The sequence below is a fragment of the Cottoperca gobio genome, chromosome 7, assembly GCF_900634415.1.
Source record: "Cottoperca gobio chromosome 7, fCotGob3.1, whole genome shotgun sequence".
Taxonomy (NCBI): domain Eukaryota; kingdom Metazoa; phylum Chordata; class Actinopteri; order Perciformes; family Bovichtidae; genus Cottoperca; species Cottoperca gobio.
Window position 1 is genome coordinate 10827248 of NC_041361.1, and position 24443 is coordinate 10851690.

At 44.6% G+C, this 24443-nt stretch overlaps 1 protein-coding gene across 1 annotated transcript in view; it reads right to left on the reverse strand.

Moving 5' to 3' along the window:
- Positions 1 to 588: 588 nt before the first annotated feature.
- huwe1 (HECT, UBA and WWE domain containing E3 ubiquitin protein ligase 1) overlaps positions 589 to 24443 on the reverse strand; it is a 39981-nt gene continuing 16126 nt past the window's right edge. Inside the window, 51 exon segments of the mRNA XM_029435363.1 lie at positions 589 to 1462; positions 1568 to 1758; positions 2007 to 2188; positions 2639 to 2756; positions 3025 to 3130; positions 3264 to 3551; positions 3641 to 3781; positions 3882 to 3999; positions 4094 to 4339; positions 4456 to 4605; positions 4891 to 4993; positions 5757 to 5998; positions 6104 to 6306; positions 6507 to 6639; positions 6737 to 6893; positions 8207 to 8298; positions 8411 to 9110; positions 9231 to 9888; positions 10083 to 10474; positions 10638 to 10858; positions 10947 to 11071; positions 11642 to 11852; positions 12040 to 12399; positions 13215 to 13257; positions 13664 to 13824; positions 13998 to 14087; positions 14181 to 14359; positions 14495 to 14723; positions 15195 to 15354; positions 15439 to 15566; positions 15677 to 15775; positions 16007 to 16082; positions 16270 to 16409; positions 16497 to 16669; positions 16891 to 17073; positions 17203 to 17414; positions 17518 to 17741; positions 18059 to 18125; positions 18214 to 18380; positions 18490 to 18657; positions 18812 to 19007; positions 19182 to 19733; positions 19859 to 20035; positions 20349 to 20430; positions 20558 to 20685; positions 20815 to 20967; positions 21598 to 21867; positions 22004 to 22099; positions 22201 to 22323; positions 23552 to 23608; positions 24047 to 24394. Of these exon segments, the coding sequence (XP_029291223.1) occupies positions 1360 to 1462; positions 1568 to 1758; positions 2007 to 2188; positions 2639 to 2756; positions 3025 to 3130; positions 3264 to 3551; positions 3641 to 3781; positions 3882 to 3999; positions 4094 to 4339; positions 4456 to 4605; positions 4891 to 4993; positions 5757 to 5998; positions 6104 to 6306; positions 6507 to 6639; positions 6737 to 6893; positions 8207 to 8298; positions 8411 to 9110; positions 9231 to 9888; positions 10083 to 10474; positions 10638 to 10858; positions 10947 to 11071; positions 11642 to 11852; positions 12040 to 12399; positions 13215 to 13257; positions 13664 to 13824; positions 13998 to 14087; positions 14181 to 14359; positions 14495 to 14723; positions 15195 to 15354; positions 15439 to 15566; positions 15677 to 15775; positions 16007 to 16082; positions 16270 to 16409; positions 16497 to 16669; positions 16891 to 17073; positions 17203 to 17414; positions 17518 to 17741; positions 18059 to 18125; positions 18214 to 18380; positions 18490 to 18657; positions 18812 to 19007; positions 19182 to 19733; positions 19859 to 20035; positions 20349 to 20430; positions 20558 to 20685; positions 20815 to 20967; positions 21598 to 21867; positions 22004 to 22099; positions 22201 to 22323; positions 23552 to 23608; positions 24047 to 24394 (9921 nt within the window). The 3' untranslated portion in view covers positions 589 to 1359.

Sequence of the window (24443 nt, forward strand, 5' to 3'; positions counted from 1 at the left end):
TATGAAGTGGAAGCATGAACAAAATACAAATGTCATAATACACTTTTTGCGGCCCATACCATGACTAGAAATTCAAGTCGCTGCTCTGTGAATCATCTTTAGTGGGTCAGTCATCACGAGTTGGCAAAGAAGGGACACTGTTCGACATAATCAAGGGCACTGACGATTGTTACAGACTGGAGGACATACCAAGTCGATGTCGGCATGGGAAATGACAGCACTGCTGAAATGAGCTCCTTTTATGTACCCGAATGTTTAAACCTATAGGCTTCGAGCAGCGCATGAGAAATGTGCTCTAGGATGGCATCAGTCATTACATATGTTACTATACTCGATTGATTTTGCATTGGACAGTTTGTCTGATGATTCACCGCTGGGATCAATGTCAGTGTAAACTGTGGGATTGATTTCACTTGTCGTAGAATCATTGAGACTCACTTGATTGATAAACCGACTAAATAAACAATATTTCTATTGAAATTGTCCAACAATTAGCTAGTACTTTGGTGTGATTACACACAAAATTAACATTCAATTTTGATGAAATGAATTCACTGCAATTCACAAGTAATGATTAAAACACTGTTAAAAGAGACAATGGACGCAATTTTATGCATTTATTCATGTAGTTATTCCACTCTGATTCAAAGGCTCAAGGCTGGGTCAGCGATTTAATAGCCAAAAATACTCTAGAATTTATGGTTAATGTTTTTTTTAATCTCCTTCAGGTTTTCTCTTCATTTTTTTGTACTATCCTTCCTTACAAATGCCACAAAACTTTGAAAAGTGCATTTTTTTGTGAATATCTCAAACTTCTCAAGTTGTTCATATACCCCAGATAAAAATGTTCCCCATCGTCAAGGCTTGTGAGGTCACAAATTTGCAACAAGAAACCAACATTTTTTCCCCAAAGGTTTTATAACCATCCTGTTCAAACAACATTCTCTTTTTTTCTTTTTACACAGCCAGAGAACAAAAAAGATTAAACATAATAAACTCCCAAACCTTTTGTACAGAGAAATCAAACTAAATGAAGAAAACGTCTCTTATATTAGTCCATGTTTTTATCCTCTGAATCCGCTCTTGCATTTGCCATTAAATTGGGAAGGGAGACACAATTGTGTCAACATGAGGCTCTCTGTGTTGTACGCAATGTCAATCAGTCCGTTTCACTTGCTGGTTTTATCTGTTTTATATGGAATAGAAACCAGTAAGTCTAGGCCATTCAACAAGTAATCCAGTAATGTCTATGATAGTGTGTGCGTGCGTTCAAAGGTTATCAGTGTGAATGTGTCAGGAGTAGGCAAATCTAAATCAAGTGTTTGTATGCATGTCTGTGTGTGTTAAGAGTCTCATAGTTTAAGCCAGTCCGAATCCCTCTGAGCATTCCTGAATGGCCAACAGCAGCATATGTCTCAGCTTCTCATAGCTCTCATAGGCTGGGAGGTCCAGCTGGTTGAAGCTGAGTGGAAAAAAAGAAAGAACATTAAATTAAAGTTAGTTTCACAATTGTGTTTCTTCCAATATTCTTCGAATTATGTATCCTTTGCAATATTGCTGTGTTTACCAGGTATGAGCAGATGGCAGGCGGTCAGTGGAGCGATCGTCACGGTGGATCTGGAACTTCTGGATGCCGTTCATGCCCTCCAGAGCAGCAAAACCCTGAAGGGGAACCTTGGACGTGCCAGTAACAAACTGTAGGAACTTGGCCCGGTCTGCCTGATCAAAGGACCGCAAGGCCCTCCAGAACCACTGAATCTAAAAAGTTAAACATTTGTTATTTATTATTAAAAGACAAAAACAGTTCAGTTATAAATGTGTCCCAATATAACTTTGTCTGTTATTTTTCTATCGGCGGGGAAAGTAGTTCACTTCTACTGAGCAGATGATCAGGAACATTGTGTGACTGAATCTAGAAATCTATCCATATCAGTTCTCTCTACCCACATCTATGTATGTGTAGACATTTAAATAATAATGTTGCACACTTGTTCACTCATTCATACCTGGATGGAGCTGGATTGGTATTTGTGATATTCAGTATTGGCCTTTAGGTCATCGATGTCAATAGTGGGCAGGCCAGAGATGAGCAGCTCCAGCTCCTGCTCAGTGAAGATGGAGATAAGCCTCTTGGGGATGATCTCATAGAATCCCTCAAGGAAGGCTGCCAGCTGCTTGCGGATCGCACCTAGAAAGCAAGTAAAAGTATTTACTCTGGGATCTTTCTGTATTAGTGAGAATATAACAAACGTTATTCTATCAATTAAGTCGGTGGCTGTGTGTTTCAATTAAGCAGCAGACAATTCAAAGCTTTACTGAATAATGTATTTGAGCAGCTGGAGGGAGCTGCTTATGGTAAATCAGTCATCTTCCAGAGAGAAACACCTTTAGCCCCCTCTGCTGTATATTGAGCAGTTCAAAATTTAAGAGTGCTGCCACCTAGGGCTTTCTTTGTACACCACTGAGAATTTCTCTCTTTCATTACATACAGGCTGGGCATTTAAAATGACATGTTGATTAAAAGATGTAGATTAACACATTTGTATTAATTAATTGCTTTTGTCAGTAAACCTGGATTTTATTACAGCCCTACTGCTAATGGGAAATTAAATATTGAGTAATAGAACTACAATCTTACCAGTCATCTTCATCTGGCATACCAGGTGCACATACTCTTTTTTGTTCTCTTCTGTGACCAGGATATTGGCTCCATTTGGCTTGAGGTCTCTTACTTCACACACTCCAAACTCCTGGACCTACACAGACAGAGCACATGCAGACTTTCAGTATCACTTGTATCAGCGTAATATTTTTACAAGTCACAGATGGTATCCATTAACAGTATTTTAAATCCATCAGATTACAAATGACACTTTTACAGCACTTATTATACAAGAGCATAAAGAATTTGGGAATCAAACACTTGAGGCCAAATCCTAATTTCAAAAGTTAAGGAGAGGATAAAGCATGAGAATCAATTTTGCACTTGAAGCTAATTGTAACATTAAGAGAACAGACGCCTACCTCTGTGCTGAATGTCAGCTCGTAGCCCAACGTGGACACATCGTTCTCCAACAAGTACACCAAGCCCTGGAAGAACGGGTAGTCCTCGCTCTCCATGTCTGTGTACCTGGTAAGACCACAGAGATACATCCATATTATGTACATATTCAAGAAAAAGACTGCAAAAATATAGCAATTAATAAGGCACAGTTTGTTGGGATGTTTAGTGTAGTTAAAATACGCTAAATAAGCTAAAATACCTGACACTCTTGCCCAGGATGTGCTTGTAGAAGCTGCGGGTGAAGTAGCACTCCAATAGCCGGTTATCATAGACTGCCTTGGCCACCACACGACCCACAAACTTGAAGTAGCTGAGGTGGTTGGGATTGCAGTGGGATGAGGGGTTGATGGTGTAGGTGACACGGTCGCCTGGCGAAGTGCGAAACAGGGCGTACATGGGGTTGAACATCTCCCGGGAGATGATCATGTACCATTCCCTCAGCAGGCCACCAGCATCCTGTCCTTCCTCCCCTTCAAACACAATGTACCTGTAATGGAAAGGAAGCAGAGTATGACTAGGTGGAGTGGTTCTGAAATGCAAGGACATGCAGGAGGATAGAAGGGAATGTAGCCTTACAGCCTATTTTTCATGTCCTCTGGGCTCTTGCGATGCAGCTCCCTGTAGGAGTCCTCAAACACGTGATCTCTCCTCACATGCACAGCCATGTCCTCCTTCCTCAGGCCTTCATCCAGACGCTCTAACTCCTGGCGGAAGTACCTGCAAAGATGGCCAGAAAAACCAGCATGTCAGTGATTTTAAAACACAATAGCTGTGTATTAGACAGTGTAAAATAGAAGTGTAAAATAATCCCCCTTACTTCCTCTTAACGTCAAAGTCCAGGATCCGGATGTAGTCAACCAGTACTGCAAAAGGCCCATCGGCCAAGTGAGTGGTGGACTGGCGCAGGATCTGGTTAAGCACTGTGCGGTGAGTTTCTTAAAAAGGAACACGAATGAGTTCTGTTAGACACCGTACTACGCATCAGAACAAAGCTTCATTATTTTCCATAATTAAATATTTCAGGCCTACCAGCAAAGCGGAGGAACTTCTGGGTGTCCGGTGGCAGGTTTGAAGAGATGTGCATGGAGGATGGTTCCCTGGAAAAGAACGGGTCTAGGGATGAAGGTGTGGCAGGTGTGAGGGGTGCAGGCGACAGTGGTGGAGGCTCGTCTTTGATGTGAGAAAGCTGACTCTCCCGGGTGTCCCTCACCGGAGGCTTGCTCTCTCGCTCCGTGGCATGGACAAGGAAGAACGCCTCCACAGCAGGCTGGAGAACTGGGGGAACAAAGAAAACATCATTAGGGGATCAAATCACTCAACGATGCTCCTTCAACAGACATAAATCACAAACAGCATAAAGAAATGCATTTCTTAAGAAGGATTCCACTTACCCAGTACGGCATGCTGGTCATGGGACTCCTCCAGCTCTTTCAGGCACTCCCCGAGCATGTCCCATAGTTCATCCAACAACAGCTGCTCGCTGAGCAGTGGGAGGTCTGGAAGTCTCTCCTCACTCTCTGACTGGCTGTTTCCGTCTTCATCTGAAAAAGTAAAATTCCAATATTGACTGAACCATTCATCAATTATGCGGTCATAAGCTATGACTGGATTACTTATTTCACAGCCAGTTTGTGAACATGCCTGTATCCTTTACTCTATAGCCTATTTATATTAAAATGGCTCGAGTTATTACAGTTACTATCAGAGAAGGGTAGACACATTGTGCTCAGTGGATGTGGTGGTTATTTACTGGCAGAACAAAACAAAAATATTGCCAATCAGCAGGTGTTTTAAATTGTCTTTAGCAGTTTGCAAGTGAGTCCTACCCAGAGATGCAGGGTCCTGGTCCAGAGGAGATGGCTGGTCCACATCCATCGGAGAATCATCTCTCTGGGCCGCCTGGGCTTCTGACATTGACTGCACTTCAGACTACAGAAAACAAACCAGGAAGGACCAGAGAGGCACAGACACAAGATGAACAATGGGGACAATCATAGATTAATATTTAGCTTTTCATAGTAACCATCTTGACTTGACTGATATTTCCATGCATAATGACATTCCCATGATCCACAGAGAGGAGGGGGGAGGGAGGGCCAAAAGCATGAAGCCATGTCAGCCAGCAAACAGACAACATCAGTGGAACAGATCAAACAGTTTGGAGCAGGCAGCAAAATTCATACTTAAACCATTTCAACAGTCAAACATGTCAATGCAAAGACAATGATATAGGAACCATTCGGTCACCGACACATCTGTCTGTGAAGAGTTCAATGCTCATCATGGCAGCAGTTGTCACTATGCATTAACCAGTTGAGATAGCAGGCTGTATTGTGACTGCACACTTCAGTATGTTGTTTAACAGATACAATGCAACACCATATAGACCGTAAACTATGGTTATTGTTTTCTAAATAAGACATATGCATTACATGTAATGGGTTAGCTTATCATTTTCCAAAAAGAAGAAGCACAAAGCCAGTACAGGCAAAGCTAAATTAGACATAAATCATGTTGATGACCATCTTGATGATTATCTTGATGACCACCACAGTAATTTGAAATAACTATACTGTGATGGTCATATTATGTAGTCGATGTGCTTTGTTTCAGCCTTCGAAAGGTCGGCTACGGTAAGTGTGTGCCGTGTGTGAGTAGGAGTATGCCTGCTGTCAGTGCAGCCCATGCTAACCGTGGCAGCAGCAGCCGTGCCAGCAGGGGGAGCAGCACCAGTGGGGGCATGGGGGACCAACACTGAGGATCCGGCAGAGGCGGCGACGGCGGCAGATGCAGAAGAGGCAGTGGGTGGGGGTGCCTGTTGGAGCCGGCGTGCCCGCTGACCCTCTCTCACCATCTGGATGATGGCGTCAGCCTCAGCCTCCAGCTGACGCACCGCAGCCTGGATGCTGCTGGCTGAGCCTAAACTGGTGGAGCCTGGTCGTTGGGAGAAGGAGGAGAGGCTTGTTTCTCTTGATACATCATCAGGATATTGTACGCATACAGCAACAAGAAAACGGTGTATATGTAATATCTTCTTACCTAATCGCCCGGTTTGTTTGGCTTTCTTGTTGGCGCGCCGTGTATCCTCACGGAGTTGGATAATGACCTGCAGCACTCGCAAGAAAAACTTCTGCGTCGACGTCTTGGATGTTAGTGAGCTCATACAGGGAAGCTGTAGTTCACGTCCCCCGAGAGTACGTTTTTGTGCAGCCACAATGACCACACTCTCCGAGCCGTCAAACCTGTGCCCCAACCAACAAACGCATACAAGGTAAAGGAAATTGTAGTTGTAACAAATTTACTTGCATGCAAAAACAGGGCTACGGGGCTACTCAAGCTAATTTAACTACAGCTTAGGTTAAACAGACTCAGTCTACCAGTCTCTTGCAAGTGTGTTGACAACCTAAAGTCACTGGGGGGCCCAAAACCCTCACTAGCTAACCTGCTAGTCATCTTGCCCTTCAGTCTGCCTGAGAGGGAGGAATCCTCGGGAGGGGCATCCGGGGAATGCGAATCAGCTTGTGCCCGTCTCTGCTGCTCCAAGTTGTATTCTCTAAGCTCGGCTAGCAACGTGCCTGAGAGAGAAAATTTGAAAAGTGAGTAAAGAGAACTATATTTGCTTGAATAAAAGCATGAGAACTAGCATCTGTGTAGTCACTGCCCATCACTGACCGATCTGTTTGCAAAGAGTGTATCCGAGATGTCTAGCGCCACTGAGCAGCAGTCTGAGCACAGTGTCTCTGGTGGCACCGTCTCCTCTAGATAACTGCAGCAGGATGTTAGCAGCATCCTCCAGACCCTCCTCTGAACACGAGTGAGATGTCAACACCTTGTAAGGAGAAAGAAAGCGGCTATTAATAAAATTGCAGAAAGGTGAAAGAAACAAAGAAAACTGGGCTTGTGTTCAGAACAGTGAAAAAGGAGTACATGATTTTTGTAAATACTTTTCTCTGGAGTCCAACAGTCATCCAGCATATTAACAAACTGAACCATTTGGCTACCAAACATGCACAAGTCCAGGTTGTAAGACTTGTGGCTGTTTCCAGGTCAAGGCTGAAAAGGCTGCCGTTGTTGCTCAACTCTTAACATCCTCCCACAAAGTCTCAAATAAACCACATCAGTGCACATCTTAAAAACACATTTGTTTTCTTTTACATGTGGGTCATACACTTATTTCTCATTGTTTTCAGGGTGAGCTCTATAAATAAATGAGCTAATTTGATTACTAATGGGACGTCAACTAACTAGGCTGCCAGACGGACTGAAAGAGGTCTTTGGCTGATGGATGCTACAATCCAAGTACCTTTTAATATTAAATCCATTCGGCTTGGGCGGTATTACAGTATACCAGTTGTAAATGTGATGTGATGTTGTGCACAACATGCGGAATCATAGATCGGTCTCTACTGGGGTAACAAGCAGCTCTGAGAGCTGGCGACGAGTAGTGGGGATAACCTTACAGGACTAGTAAAAACGAAAAATGCCTCTTCCCCTGTTAGAAGAAGACTTTATTCAAAATACTCCCCAACTACAAAAGCATAATAGGAAAATTATTGTATTTCACTGAGAGTCTGCCACCACCAGTTCAGGTTCACTTAAGGTGGGCTGACCTTTAAGGTGGACAAGCTACTCTCATTTTAGGGCTTAGGACAGCTCAGGTACATTTTCCAGTAACAGAATTTTAAGAGGAAATTAGGGTTGATGCTTTTGTGGTTATGTTGCAGATCAGCTGAAGATCCTTAATTAATAGAACATTTAACTATTGTTTTGCATTTGGCTGCAGTTAGTATTTGTATTATGTGACATTTTTATCTTGTTTAGAGACTTCTGTTTTAGAACTTTAAATAAAATATATATAAAAATAAATACTGAAACATTCATAATGTTTGGTGAAAGATACAAAACAAGTACAAGCTCAAAGGCCAGAACAAACATTCCTCCCGACTCTGGTTCTGGTCTTTATCATCATCATCATTTAAACAGCTCCTCTTAGTTTCCTAGCTGGCTTGCCTCAATCGATCATCAGAAGTTATTCAGAGTAACATTTTGAAAAATGTAGTTTGACTCAGTCACATGTCCCTGAAATTCACACCTTTCATGATGAAAGCATGAATGACACCCCATTATACTTTTTCCACATACCTCCACAGAGAGTTGAAGCTGTTTCTCTGTGAGTCCACTCGAGGCCATCTTGCTGTCACACTCTATACTGCTAGCAGGGATCCTCAGTTTTCCTGTTTTTGCAAAATGCCCCAAAGAATACACGTCATTATTTTCTACTGAAATGTTACAACGTTAAGTTTAAATTAATTGATGACATTTTATATTGGAATAAATGAACACTACCTGTAGAGGTTATTCCAGTGGACGTGGGTATAGAGATTGTTGTTAAAGATGTCTGGGAGGCTGCTAGACTTGTCCCTGAGGATGTACCCTGGGCTACAGCACCCACAGAGGCCCCTGGGCCTGCAACAGTAGGCTGGGTAGACACAGTGCCCTGTGTTGTGATTGGGGCCGTGACTCCTGAGCTGGTTGCCGTGTTGGGGATGGCAGCCTGTGGGGTGGGGTGTCCAGCAGGCACCTCGGTGGCCTTGTTGTCAGGCAGGGCAATGGATATGAGGGAGAGCAGACGTAGCAGCTTTTCGGTGAGCAAGGAGCTCCGTCTGATTACAGGGTGGGACAGCATGTTCATCAGCTGGCCTAGAGGGGAGGTCTCCAGGCTTAACTGAGCACCCTCAGCCTCAGCACTGCCCCCCAGAGGCACCGTCTTCATAGAGGCTTTGCCCTTGCGGCTGACATTCATGTTGTCCAGCTTGACCAGCAGGTCCCAAAAATCAGTGGAGATTCCAAGAGACTGGAGAGCCGCAGCAGTGGAGCCGAAGGAGTTCTGGGTGTTGGAGGCATTGGAGCTGGGGTTACTTAGAGACCCTGACCTGGTGCCCCCACCCCCTCCCACAGAGGCAATTGAACAAAGACGAGAGTCCAGGTCAGAAGAAGAAGCTGACAGATCCTTACAGCGTTGCTGAGTGAAGTGGCTGGGGAACACCTACAGGGACAGACAAGAAACAAAAAGACCTCGAATTATAATAACGTAAATTGATATTTTGTTGTTACAACATACAATAGATGATGTATCAGATGTAGATGAAGATAGGTGGACTCTCACCTTGGCTAGCTGGATGAGTGTGTCTAACACGTGACGACAGACCACTGGAGCCGCTTGTGGGTGGATGTGAACAGTGGAACCTCCACCTCCACACGTGACACCTGTAGCAGCGCCCGACATTCCTCCCAGTGTTCCAGATCCCGTAGAACCACCAGCTGAATGCCGGTCAGCATGCTTCCTACCTGATGCTCGCTGAATCTGGAAAATGTTTGTCCGGCAGCCCAAGGCTGCGTCCATAGAAACAGAAAGCCAGGAAAGCTGGCTGGAGCTGCGAGACTCCACCCTGTTCAGTAGCTCTAAGGAGGAAGATGATGATGATGAAGAGGAGGAGGATGAAGAGGAAAGGGAAGAGGTAGCAGAGGCTTTTGCTCCGCAGCCTCCCTGGGCACTCCTCTTGCCACGAGAGTCTTCTAGACGTGAGGTCTCCACACACACCTCACTCTCGCTGCTGCGTTGGAGGATGGATAACAGGCTGCGAATGACCCACCCGCGTGTCTGAGAGTGGTAGCAGAGGTTCCTGAGGACACGGTGCAGACGGCTGGTGTTGAGCTTTGGTTCATCAACAAACAGCAAAACCAGCAGGCAGGACAAGGCCTCGTGGTCTAGCAGCAATCGACCGCGCAGACGCAACAAGGAGTCCACACTGGAACTGGATGGTCTGAGGAAACAAAAACGAACAACATATATTATGTTGGTCACCAGTCAAAAGTGCAGTTTGATTTGATCAAGACCACCTAGGACATCAAGTTTTGCATTTCTTGAGTCCCTAATGCACATCATATTCACTTTTCTTGTCATTTACGGAAAAGCCAAAAAATGTGATTTCTCAATTGGATCACTTTTTCCCCTCACCTGTGGTTTGTTCCTCCGCCCATCTGAAATGTGCCGCCTCTCTGCACAGCAAGTCGGGTGTACTGGACGCCACGATTACTTCCTAACCGGCTGGTAAAGGCTGGTGAGCGCAAGATGGCCGATAGGGCTGAAGATGAGCTATGACCAAACAACCTCTCATGCATCAGTTGCCTCTGGCGTGCCTCTTGCTCTCGACGCAACGCGGCTGCTTCAGCAGCAATGTCCGGGGGCATGACGGCCAATACGCTGTCCTCCATGTCCTCCAGGACACTACGCCGGAGCTCTGAGGGCAGAGTCTGGATGAAGGTGACTGGATCCAGAGGGGTGTCTCCCTGTGTGGGCTGTTGGGCTAGCTCCCTGCGCTGCTGCTCCGCCCGTTGCTGGGCAAGAACCTAAAACAAACAATGGCATGCTTACTTAGAAGAACTGATTGTCTGTGACTCCTTTACTTATTTGGTTGGATATAAATGTTATATTTTCCCCCCAGTTGGCAGGTCTAAAAGTAAACACTTAGTCTACTGTAAACCTTTATCATTTTAGGAAAGAGTCTCTCACCTCCTCCTGGATGGCAGGTGGCAAGGCCGCCAGGAACTCGGGGCTGACCTCTGTAACTCCTGGTCCTCCGAGCACAGGTGGAGTGGTAGAAGGCAGTGTGGTGGCAGCCGGAGGACGGGAGGGAGGTCTGATGCCAAGCTGATTTTGAAGCACCTCTCGGCGTATGTCCTCAGGAAGAGCTGCCAGAAAAGATGGATCCACACCCTCTGGCAGACTGATGCCTGCCAAGAAAAAAACATTGTGAGATGTTATATTTTATATGAAAATATTAAAAACTTGCAGAAAAAGTAAGATAGCAACTTATTTTACCTGCAAGTGGGTCCTCGTCCTCATTGCTGGTGGATGGGAGGGGCTCTTCTTGGATGGCCTGAGACTGGCTGTCAGCGCTATCACTCCTGGGCATTGTTTCCGCAGGTGATGAGACAGAAGTGGAACTGTAAACATAAGGGGAAAAATGGCTATAGTCAGTCTGCAGAAATACGTGTGATTAATACAGACTAGGGGCATTCGTATTGTGTCGCTAGAGGTGAAATTCTTGGACCGAGACGGACGAAAGCGAAAGCATTTGCCAAGAATGTTTTCATTAATCATGCCCTACTCTGCACCCTCATCCTGGAACATGCTTCAGCAGGAACTTAAGCTGTCCAGCTTGATACCCCTGGGACATTTTAAACTCATTAAAAAAAAAATCTAGAGAAATCAGCTGTCTGTGTTTGTTCTCGTCATTGAAAATGCACTTAACATTCTTTATATGTTTTATTTGGCTGTTGCCTCTGTGTTTAGTGTCCTGTAAGTCTTTAACTTGTATGGTGCTGTTGCCATTTGATCAGGTCTCTCTTGAGAATGAGACCCTGTGTCTCAATGAGATTTTTTACCTGTATAAATAAAGGCAAAATAAAAAATAACTCAGCAGATGTACAGTGTCAAATTGAATCCAGCCTTGGCAAACAAAACAATGCATTTAACAATAAATACCATTAATTTGGTCAGGGATGGTTACTAACCCAGTCTCTGCGTCGGTCTGACGGTCAGTCAGCCCACCCTCCCGGCTGCCCGACAGCTCCTGAGACAGCTGGGCAGTCTGGGCAGGGTTGGGAGCAGCTTCTTCCTGAGTGGTAGAGGCAGGGCTGCTGGTATCCATAGGTGACCCCTCCAATTGTGACACACCCACTACTGCAGGCTCTGAGGTCTCCACAATGTCTGGACTTAGAGAGGCTGAGGGAAAAAACAGTGAGGGTTAAGTTAGAATCGTATGAATCAATGTCCTGTATCAAAATTCCTTAGGTAATTGATTTGTATTTCACAGTGTTCAGATGATTTTGTGGCTACAACTTAATTTGCATTACAGATGTGTGTCCTACTGTTGGCCAGTATGTATAAAGAGTTTTCAAAGTTAGTCTACCTTCCCTGCCTTCATCCAAAGCTCCTCCTCCACCGACTCTCTCACAGATTGTGGGTGCCGGGGACATTTCCATCTGAGATGCCTCTGCCTCACTGTTTGGCCTGTCAACAGTAGACAAGGGTGGAAGGCCTGTCGCAGCCAGAGCAGCAAGTGAGCTTGCATGTGAATCAGCCAGCAGCAGGTCAGCGATTGGCTGGTGGACCTGCTGACTGATCGCAGTCTCCAGGGAGATTAGGGCCTGTTCATGAGGAGCAGGTGTGGTGGGAGTGACCTCTCCAGATGGGGGAGCAGTGAGGAAGCCCTCTGAGACCCTGGGTGTGTCCAGACATGACACTGTACCACCCTGAGCCTGCTCACCCTCTGCAACATCCAGAGAGAAAAATAATGTGAAGACAGGGATATAACTTTCATACATTCTTGAGTGGATACAAATGTAACCAATCTTAAATGTGTTCAATGAAAAACATAGATTACATGGTTTGTAAACCGTAAACACTCACTTGAAATACTGAAAAATTATTGCAGGTGACTAGCTGTTTTTCTCTATACTTACCATCAGCTACCAATGCTTACTTATCAAATGTTCAATATTTTTTAATTACACAAAAATATTTTCCCTATACACAATTGCACCCAAAACTGTTCCAAACCCTTTCAAGGTAGTAATGACTAATGTTCAAAGAGGAGGGTCCAAATCAAACAAACATGAGAACTGTACAAACAGAACTAAAATATCACCTAATTGAATAGTTATTGATCATGTGCTACATTAGATGACAAGGGCCTCCACTGAGGAAGGCAGTAAGTTGTATAGTTATCTCCAAAAAAGGGGTGCACAATCCTGATCCCCAACAACAACACAACTTACTACCTCACCACAGCACAGCCAGCTGCAGGGAAAATGCAATGCATACAATATACATATGAGGCAACATTGTGCTCCAGAGATATCAGATGGAGATGTCCAGCTGGTATAGCGTTGCCATAAGAAAGACAGTAGACTGTATAGTTATCTCCCAGATCTGGTGTGATCCTAAAACTATACAAACTACTACCTCATCCCACAGCACGCTCTGCTGGCTGCTTGCCTCTGGCTGCCGGTCAACGAGATGTGTCCATTCCAGACACAAATTTGAACATTAAGACAGAAACGGAACTTATTTAAATGTCAGTACCTGCATTGTTCTCTGCACCATTAACTGTCCCCAATCCAGAACCCTTTGGACAAAAAAAACAGTTGACATTAGCAATGAAGTGAATATAAACGGCGAAAGATGCATGCATTTGTAGGTAGAGATGCACAATATATAATTGTTTCATCGTGTTGCATTGAGGGAATTTTTGTAGTAAGTTAAAATAGCTTCGGTAGAAATAGCACTTTAAAATAATTTTCCTTTTTTTATTCAACAAACAATGTGTTGCATTTTAGCAGTATACTAGCTACTACAAGCAGCAGAAAGGCAGAACTGGCTACACTTCAATTTCTGTTTATCGCAAGTAATATCGTTATCAAGATATTTAACAGCGTTATCGAATGTTTTCCTTATTTTTTTATATCGTGGAGCCCTAACTCTAGGTTTGAAAAGTCCTCTGCCTACACAGCCAACAAACGTGTATTATATACCTGCAGGCTTTGTTCCCTGGCCTGTTCTGCTCCAGAGGCCCTCCTCTCATTCTGCTTAGACTCTTCCTCCTCAGCCAGCTGCCTCCTTCTCTTCTCCCTACGCTCTTCCAGTTCCTCATCTCGCAGACTCTCCAGATGCTGCAGGATAGGAACCTTCACCACTGAAAGCAAACACAGATGTCAGACTTCATCCTTGGTTGTGTCTGTAGCTTTAAAAAGGTGTAACAAGTCACTAAGTCCAATCGATGACACTTTCGCTTAAAATATTAAGCCTGGTGTATTGATTTTTCATGATAAAATGATTTGTCAACTCCCCAGTATATGACGAACCTACCTGCTACACAGTCGTGCATACTCTCAGCATCGAGCACTTTACACTCATCGGTCCATCTAGTTAAGGCAGTGGGAATACTAGAGAGTGTGCCTGAAGAGACAGAAACAACAAACATGTTAGGAATTTAGGCTATTAGTAAGTCAAAAGGCCGTTCCATTAAAGACAACGCACAGTGATTCTCACCTGCTTGTCCCCCAGTACTGCTCTGCTCATGGAAAAAGTCATCCAACAACTCATCATCCGAACGTGCGATGATGTGCACATCCTCATTTCCGACCAAAAGGCGGGCCCTACCACGAGATTGCAGAGGCAGAGAGCTGGACAGCTGCAAAATGTCTGCTGCAGCACTGGGGCCCAACAATCTAAAGAATGGAGTAGAGGAGGAACAGACATTTTAATTAGGATTATCAGTCAAACAAAGAATGGTGGTTTAACATAAGTGGCAAAATAGATGTGCTGTGTAACAAAGAAACCAAAAAACATGCTTTCATGCTCACCTTTGCAAGATGAGCGGAGGGTTGGGCTGGCGGTTGCCAGGGTAGTGGACATGGATGGTGTGTCCACTGTTGGCAGTGAGCTGGCGCAGTGTTCGCTGGCTGCGACCCATGCCTTGTGCCAGGCGGCTGCTAGTGCCTGCCACACCGAGGGTGAGGGACCCGTGGTCTGCATGGCGCACCATCAGAGGGTGGGAGCTGGGGATGTTGCCTGGGGAGGGAGGGATGTCAGCTGATGGAAAAACAACAGAAAACAGTAGGCACACATTAGGGGGACAGCTCTGGACCAACCCCGAGTAATGTTTATGAGAAATAAAGCTAAAGAAAATTCATATTCTGAATCATCGGTTTTCTGCGTTTGTAAATCTCCTATGTTAGGGTTTCCCAAGCTTTAGACAGGGATGTGAGAACTTTGGAAGAGGGCTACCCATTGTTTGTCATGTGTAGCTGGAACCTGACTTTGGAACATAAGGCTGAACTTGTTTTTGGAAGGATTATTGAGGTTTAGATTTTTCCCCCTAATTCCTTACAAGTGGGCTTCATTATCAAAAAATGAGAAGCCAAATTGTTTAAAATGACGATGGACCTTTTCCATAACCAATTCGTCAAAGGATTGAAATTGAGATTTTGAGGGGGACTGGGACATTCGAACCAACTATAAATTTGAACTTATAGTAAATTGGTAATAAATCAACCTGCTTACCGTTGTTGGAGAACATGTTGTCAAACTCTATGATGAGGTCATCATCCCTGTCAAACCTTTCGAAGCGGATGTGTGGTGCGGCATTGATGTCAGGGAAGTCCTCATCCAACTCCATCTCTGAACCTTCATCATCATCATCCTCATCTCCTTCTTCATCATCCTTGAGGAAAAGAAGCAGCCATAAGTCTAGGGGATAAGCAAGAATCAAGAATTGTTTACCGAACCTCATTGCATTAATCTATACCTGATCCTCCTCCTCCTCTTCTTCCTCCTCCTCTTCTTCATCCTGGCTGTCTTCATCGTCATTGCTGCCACTAGAATCTTCCTCCTGTGTGTGTTCCTCATCCTCTGGTTCAAGGATGTTCATGGAGTCTGATTTAAAAAGAAACAGGATCTTAAAAACTGACAAGGCACCAGTGAAACCAGTCATAACGGCAAATATTTACTATGATAAACACTCAAAATTTATGCCAATTTCTTACCTTCCCTGTTGGCCTGAAGAGTGGATGTCTGGCTAATATTGGAGGGGGCCTCATCCATCAACACATCCTCTTGAGATTCATCTTCACCGCTGCGTCCCACTGATGGACAGAACAAACAAGTTATACATAAGCTCTGGGTTTCCTTGCATGTTTGAAATCCAGGGAGCTGTGATTCCAGTCTGCAGTTCACTCCTTGAATTGCAGTTTTATTGATTTTTTTTGTTGTATTCAGTAACTATCCCACAGAGGTTTAGCTGTTACTCTCATGTTTTCCTTGCCCGTTTACCATCTACCCTAGCTTTCCCATCCAAATTAAATCAAGTGGCTTACCTATAATTGTGCTGTTGACAGCGCCAGCATCTCTCTCCAGCAGCTCATCAATCAGATCCACCAACTCGTTTTCTACCTGCAAGCACAGGAAATGAAATACAAATGCAATGTCAGCCATAAAGTGGAGAACAACACCTTGGAGCTCAATACTTTAAATGTTTGTAATACCCATCTTTACATTATGGCAATTAATTATAGCTGTTACAAATGAGGAAATATGATATACTAGTTTTGAGTATTTTGTGTCATACAATGTCAATCACCTGCATAGCCTGTGTGCTGAGAACCTCTGGCTGACCAGCAATGACCACCGTGTCTCCCTCTGTCTCTCCATCCATCAGGTCGTTGTCGGTTCCCTGCACCCTGTGGTTGCCCTCCACTGGCTCAGCCTCACCGGAATCTCCTGGAATAGATGCCACAAATCAGCAACAGACATATTTGGAATCATTGGATCTAGTGTGTTTAAGGTAACTCATCTGCATCCGCATACCTTGCTCCTGAGTGTTGCTGTTGCTGTCCCTGGCAGTTCCCACAGTGTCATGTTCAGCCTTGTTCTTGCTGGAGCCTCCTTTGCCCCCAAACAGACTGCTGGGCTGGTTAACAATGCGGGACAGAGTCTCCAGAGGCTTCAGGGCAGCATTAACTGTGTTGGCCATGTTGGGACTAAAACAGATGTAAAAAGGAAGTTATAGTTAATATAATTTTACACTGATTGTACATGCTGTGTAATTAGTTTTTCATTGCAAAGCCATCGTGATTCTAAACTAGAGAAATTCTACAGGGCCCTTTTAATGGACTATTCTGCAGATCACACTTTGTGAAGCAGGCTCCTGATTTACTACCATCAAACTTTAAAAGTAAATGAATATGATGAAATCAAATACCTGGACAAATCCAAGCTGTGAGGCACACGGGCCAAATCGTTGACCAGTCCTTTCTTGAGAAAAAGCCTTATGATGTTGTTCATGCCATTGTGTTGCGTCTTGGCTGCTGCTGTGCTATAGAAACTGGACGTGGAGGGACATGATTCCATGATGGTGCTGATGATGCACATCACTGCTTGAAGCCTGTAAACAAAAAGATGTGCGAGGACAAAGAGTGAGAATGGGAGTATGGATTTGTACAGATCCGTATAAATTATTATTCAAGAATTAGTATCAATATCAGGTTTGTTTACTCATTGTTGTGCTTCTTACCTGGCATGTTTTTCTGCACCTTCTGCCATTGCCAGTGCACGGCTAAGGGCAGCCTTCACCTCATTGACAAGCGCCACTTGAGCATCAGTGCCCGTGCCGGCAGCTGCCAGGCTTGCCAGGAAGAGACGTGCCAAGGCTGGGGTGTCCTTGTCCTCTGAATTCTGGGTGTGGGGCAGTAAGTGGTCGAGCACAAAGGCTAGAACACTGCAGTCCTGTTAGGATACAGGAAAGTCAAACAGGTTAAGAGGAATGCCTTTTAATAATAGTAAACGGCATTAAAATGCAGAGATGTGAAAGGCTGACAAGACCACCCACCTCCTTAATCAGCTCGGACTGTCCAGCAGTGTAGCAGTAGGAGGCGATTAGAGTGGCAATGCCCACGTAGGAGCGCACCAGCTCAGCCAGCAGTCTCAGGATGGTAGAGGTAGGCATTAGGGGCTTGCTTGCTTTTACCTTAGCTGCTTTACCCTCCTCTGAGCTGGTACTCTTCTCTCCCTCTTGTTCTTTCTTTTCCTCCCGCATCTCTTCTGGTGTGGAAGCTGAAGTTAGGACAACAAAATGACAGGATACACATCTTATATACAGTACAGTAACACACCAACATACTGGATCTGGACCCTTTTTTTAAAGATTAACAACCCAGAGCATTGCTCTGAAGTTTGCTTTGAAGTGGGCATTTTCCTCTAATTCTTTAATTAAATAGAGTAGAGCCGGAATGACTTAGTCGTACAGGGGTTTGCAATAAACTACACAAACAGTAGCAAAAACGCAATCTGACAGCTAATCAAATGTTGTAATTAGGGATTGAGAACGCTTCTGATATGTGCAGTTACTTTGCACAAATATTCTTACATACCTTCTCCTTGTGGGGTGCCAGACTGGGAAGACTCAGCCACGCCTCCATCAGCAGAAAACACTTGAGCCTGAGAGGAAGAGACACAGCTCTATTATTAACTGAGGAGATGAAACATGTTATGTTTCAATACAGGACAACTTGTCATTGAGACTCACATTGATATGGAATGCAGACTGGGAGTCAAAGTCGCTGCCCTGCCGGGTGAGTCTGTACTGCTGGTAAACGTCATCACCAACATCCTGCAATATCTGGCACAGGTCTGGTCCACCAGGCACTGCTGCAGCTGCTGCTGCTGCTGCTGCACGTTCTTCTGGACGCTCAGCTGTGCCACACACACAAACACATACTTAGCTGAAATACTTAAGACTATTTCCATTAAAATGACATACGCCCTTCGGATGGACAGCAGTCAGGATCTTAACAGGTCTTACGTTCTTCAGGAGCATGGTAGGCAGCCAGGGCATTGAGCATGTCATAGATGACCTCCTTGATAGTGTCAGGAATAGAGGGTAGGGGGGACAGTTTCAGAGGCGTAGTCTTCACCAGCTGCACAGCATTAGGCCCCTTAATTCGAAGGTTCTCAAACTCGTCATCAGAGGCTGTAGAAATAAAAGAGTATGAGTTTATCAGGGTTCTAAAAATGTAGACACGACTGGATAGCTTAATAAATGTATCAATCCAATTTAGAGTACTAGTAACGTCAACTCTAATCTGAAGTCACATACACCTACTAAGAAAAGCTTGCACACTTACCTGTGCCAGCTCCCCGTGGTGCAGGCAGAGCAATGCGGACACAGTTGCTGGCGGTTTCAGCGAAACATTCAGGGTTGCGGCAGGCAGCCGGGCCCAGGACGCGAAGGATATAATTGATTTCTCTGGAACCAAGGCTGCCTGACACGACTCCTGAGGTGGTACTGCCTGCTCCACTGGTCACGGCGGACCTCACCACCTATGGCAATAGATTGTTGAGGAATTTATTTTCTGTCATCAAAAGACATATACTTGCAGTATTATTCAGAAAATGCCATATTTAGCAAAAACAAATTGGCGATGCAACAACACTAGCTGAGAGCATCTTCATATACTATGATCTCCATTTAAAACAGTATGAGAATAGACTAACCTTCTCCATGGTGTGCCGCAGCGTGGCCGGATCTTCAATGATGTGTCTGAACAGCAGTGTAACAAGCGGGGTGAAGCCATTGAAGCCGGAGATCTGAGTCAGTCCCAGAATCATCCGTGTGCTCTTCAGCTCAGCAAACATCATGGCATAGTGGTGATTGCGCGTAAGACGCAGACACAGACGCAATGTGGCGTGGAGGGTGTCTGGGTCCACAGGAACACTAATCATACTAACACAGGCACGAATAAGAACTGTGGTCATGTCCTCGGTCAGGCCTTGCACAACGATATCACCGCCCTGAGAGTTTTCAGACTCGAGGGAAGATGATGGGCCTGATGTGGTCTCCTTCACCTGGCTGGAATCATCCTTAGGAACACTCATCTCCACTGCTGCTCCCGAGTCCAGGTCAGTCTGAGTTTCCTCCACTTTGCTCCTGTCTCCCTCTTCTCTCTCCGAGTCAGTAATGCTACCAGTCTTGGCGGGCTTGGGCAGGCGAGGCACTCTCTGGACAGTCAACATCACCGGCCTCCTGTTACCAGTCTCTTCGTTTACCTGCACAAGAAAGGTTATAAATTTAAATTAACATTAAATTAACACAGTTAACCATAAAAATCGAAGAGTCTATACATTAAAGTTTTAATGTAGTCTCTGGCAGTGAAGAAAGTGTTTGTGAATACCTGCACCATGGTGTTAAACTGCACAGTGTATCGCCGGCGTCCAGCTGTGAAGCGGACACTACTCTCCCCAGCCCTCCATGCTGAGTCAATGGTACTGTTGTTCGATGCACTGTAACTGCACCACCGGCCTGAGCGGTCATCAAACCATCGCCAGTTATTCCCATTGGGTTGCAGATACTAAAATGGCAGAGAGAGAACTTATTCATTACAAAAGAGGTGTACAAAATACCAACAACACCTTAAAATGCTTTTTGGCTCTTGACACAAAACGTACAAAAATGTATTTTGGAAGCATTGTTGTTTGGGATTGCATTTATTACCATATTTTGTCCACCTCCTGTTTACTCAGTAACCAAAATGTATATCTTCCTGTCTAAATTCAACCCATTCTAGACCACAAATCTTGATTAAAAACAGCAACAAGTTATGTTTTTCCTATCGCAGAACAATGCAGTAAACTATTATCTCTCTCTCTAAGGTTGACTTGTACCTTGTTCATTTGTTCCCTGCGCTTTGAAGAGACTGCCATCTTCTCATAGAAGTCGATGATCAACAGTACTGGTGTGATCCATCTGCAGAAAAAATCATTTCCTATCATTAATACAAATTCATAACACAAACAAATTAGGGATCTCACAGGGAATAGCTGGTTTAACATTTGAAAGTAAACATTAGTATGTAGGGTTGCGCAAAACTCACTTTGGTGTCTGAATGTCTTTCTGTTCTTTAGCAGCCTGCAGACAGGGCTGCACAACCTCAAGCAGCTTAATCAGCAAATCAAGAATCCCACTGTTCTCCACCACTCTGGCACCCAACAACTTCAGTTCCTTCGAAACAGAAAACAAAATGATTGTTTGGGATGCGTGTAGATGGACAACAATGACAAAAAAAAGTATTTCATCTTCTACGAGTGAACATTTTAAGGAAGAACTTTCAAATCGGTGCGTTCCTGTTACCTCAAATAGCAACGTGAGTAGAAGAATTCGAGTCGCCAGCTTGGAGGCTTGAGGCAGTGTGGCCATCTGTCTGGTCCACTCAGACACAGTCTTTGTGTCACTGGTAGTCAGGGGCTCAGCTGCCTTGATGAGCACGTCTGCTGCCTCCCACACCTACACACGACATAAACACAATCAGAAACGAGAATGTTGTTCTTCTATTGCCAGGACTTGACTTTTGATCAAAAAACTTACATAATGGCTTATAAAGCTGCATTTGCATTCATGTTAAGTATATGCTGAAATCATTTACTCTGAAAGGCCAAACAAATTACAAAGACAGACACAAAGACCAATTGTATTCAAATAAGTGTAAATCTACATCTGACAACTCTCAATTTGATATTTAAAAAAAAATCAAAAACATGACAGCCTTAATAGCAGACATCATCCATACAAAAGGAAATTGGAAACACTAGTGCAGTGCCCGTTCAAAGCTGGCCTGCTAAGACTGAATGGGACGGTTGCTTGGCTTTCAGTATTGCTCATCTGATCGACTTCACACTCGACATTTCCCTTACTTGGGTCCGCAGCAATACAGTCGCCAAGTGTGAAGTCTGTCGGATAAACGGTTGCCGAGAAAATCGAAGGACAGACATACATAGAGAGATACTCCTTCAATTTTAGTTTCATGAACAGGAATGACTTCATCTTCTCATCCACTTAAGTCATTTGATCTCAACTCTGAACATGCATGTATAGTAGGCTCTTTAGAGCAATGTAAACCTGCATTTAACCACTGACCTGGTGGACAACTTGGCCGAGGATGAGCTCTCTGTACTCCGGGCCACTCCTCTTAATAGCAGTCATCAGCAGGTCACAGAGTCGGTAGACTGTGTCAGGGAGCTCATCGAGAAGATGGAAGCAGCCAGGCAGCATGGAGTCGGTGAAAGTGTGCAGCTCCTTGGGATCCAGTGGCTCAGCCTCCATGAAGCGCTCCAAGCAGCGGGCCTCCTCCTCCTCTGCCCGCTCCCTGGCTCTCCTGTCCTCTTCCTCACGCCGACGTGCCGCTTCCTGAAGCAGACAGAAATTATCTCAACAGCTGCTCAGCTAATCGGTAATTTATTTATTTAAGAGGTTTTTATTTAGCAACAGACAGTTTAAAGTGAAATGTTTTTTTCATGTAATCTGAGCAGTGAGGGTAGCACACCTCAGGGGAGTCAGAGCGCTGCTCCATGCTGACCTCTTGCCCAAGTGACATGGCAATGGCCCTCATCATCTGGTCCTCCTCAGACATAGTCATGTCCTAGATCGAACAAGGGGAAAAATGTCAGCTGCCAGAATTTGACTTATGAAAGTTATCAAGACTGAAAGTATGTGTATGTTTTTTTGTCTATGAAGACTTACCCTTACTGCTCCACCAAGAAGTGGAGGAGGGTGAGTAAGTAGGTACTCCGTGGCCTGCTCCATGGTGCTGGTGTTCAGTAGGGCCTCCATGGCATGCTCTCGTGAGAAACCCATATCCATCAGCTAAAATATCACACAAAAAGATGAGGAAGAATTTTATTAAAGAGTAAAACAGAGGGTGTCAGGAGCGAAGGGGAAATATAGAAAGGGGGGGGGGGGGATTTTAAGGATCAAATTATATGGATTGAAAAATGTCATGAATGGTGGGGGAAACTCAAAGACACTTGCTATTACTATGAGGGGTGTCACAATTTCGATTCCAAATCAATAATCGATCGAATTGAGCTTTGAATTTTGATCATCGGAATCAAAACAAGATCAGAGTCTGCCAGTATTCATTTTACTTGCGCCACTGGAAAAAAAAAAGAAAAAAAAAAACCTCACAATGACAAAGTGCAGTTTACTGGAGCCTACAGTTAAAATAGAACATAGCACAGTTAACCAGAGCCTGCAGCTCAAAGACAAAATAGTGTAGTTTACCAGGAGCCTGCAGCTCAAAGACAACACACGATAGCTCACCAGGATCTTGCAGCTCAAAGACAGTGTAGCCTTACCAGGAGCCTGCAGCTCAAAGACAACACCGCGTAGATTTACCAGGAGCCTGTAGCTCAAAGACAACACAGTGCATCTTACCAGGATCTTGCAGCTCAAAGACAACACAGCGTAGATTTACCAGGAGCCTGTAGCTCAAAGACAACACAGCGTAGATTTACCAGGAGCCTGCAGCTCAAAGACAACACAGCGTAGCTTACTTGTAGCCTTCAGCTGTACTTTCCAAGACACCACAGCCAGAGTCAGATGATGGAGAAACAACACCACAGGAAAATACACCTGCTTCCAGTAAGTGACCATGTGGCAACACTTTGTCTTTTTATTAAAGTTTACCCGTATGGCCCAAGTGTGGTACATTCCAAAAAACATATGGTGGATATATCAGCTCGATACCTTGTAGCCTATATTTTCAATGTAAATGACAGTTGTCAGGTCATAAAACCAATGATCTGTTTATCTTAATGAATGAACAATGGCATAACCATCAGTGCTGGAGAACAATGTTTAAATTGTATCGAAATTCAAATCGAATGGTTTGAATCATTATGAGACAGACACAATCAAACCATTTTCAGTCTAATTCTACCAAAAAAAAAAAAGGGTATGGATCTTATTAATCTGGTCCGAATTGCTCTCTCCCTTATCAGTCCTACCTCTCCAGCCTCTCTCTATCCTTTACTCCTTCCCTTGCTCAATCTCTCCACTAAATTTCTTCCACTCTCCCTGATGGCTCTTATACCTGCTGGACTTGCTGCTGGCGGACCTGTGCGTGCCTCTCTCTCCCTCTGCACCTTCCCTGTTATAAAAGAAATGGTCGCCCAGGATTCAGTGCATGCAGAATATAGGGGAGGAAGATTGAGGAAACAATCTGGCTTACAGGGCCACATAGATAGTGCCAATATACAATAATATGGTAAGCCTGTGCTGTCAAAACATTCTGCTGTAGTGGCACAGCAAGCGAAAGGATGAGGCTGCAGAATAACCAAAGCGGGTATGCAAAAAAAAAGAAGCATACAATATGACACTATTTTGGGGGGAAATAAATTAAGAAACAAATAAACATACACAATTGGTCCCCAGTTGTTCCAGGACTATTAGCCAGAAGATGAAAGCCAAGTATTATGGCCATGCAAGTACAAACAGTACAATATATTAACAGTGATGAAAAGAAAGAATGGACATAGACAATAGACTTGAGAAAGGTGTTTGAGTTTCAGACAGCGTTCCCACATACCTGTGTAAGCTGGGCTTGGTTAACCTGGGGCTCACGGCGGGGGGTAGAATTGGTTGAATCATCAGCTGATCCTCCTGCTGGCACTGCAGGTACTGTTGCAGTCACTGCTGGTGCCTCTCCAGCTGTTGTAGATGCTCCTGGGGCCCCACTGGGTGCCAAAGAAACGGTGGCGGGAGTCTCCTCTTCTGGACGCACTGTCCCCTCTCTCTCCTTGCCTAGACGCTCCTGAATAACAGGCTCCCCTCTCAGGATGTGGCAGAGGATAGCCAGCATGGATTCAGCCATCCTGCCTCCATACACCTTCAGTGGCTTCCTGTTCCACAGACTGCGGATGCAGGTGAATGCAGCCTTAATGAGGGAGAGACTGTGTTACAATAATGAAGCATAATGGTGTTTT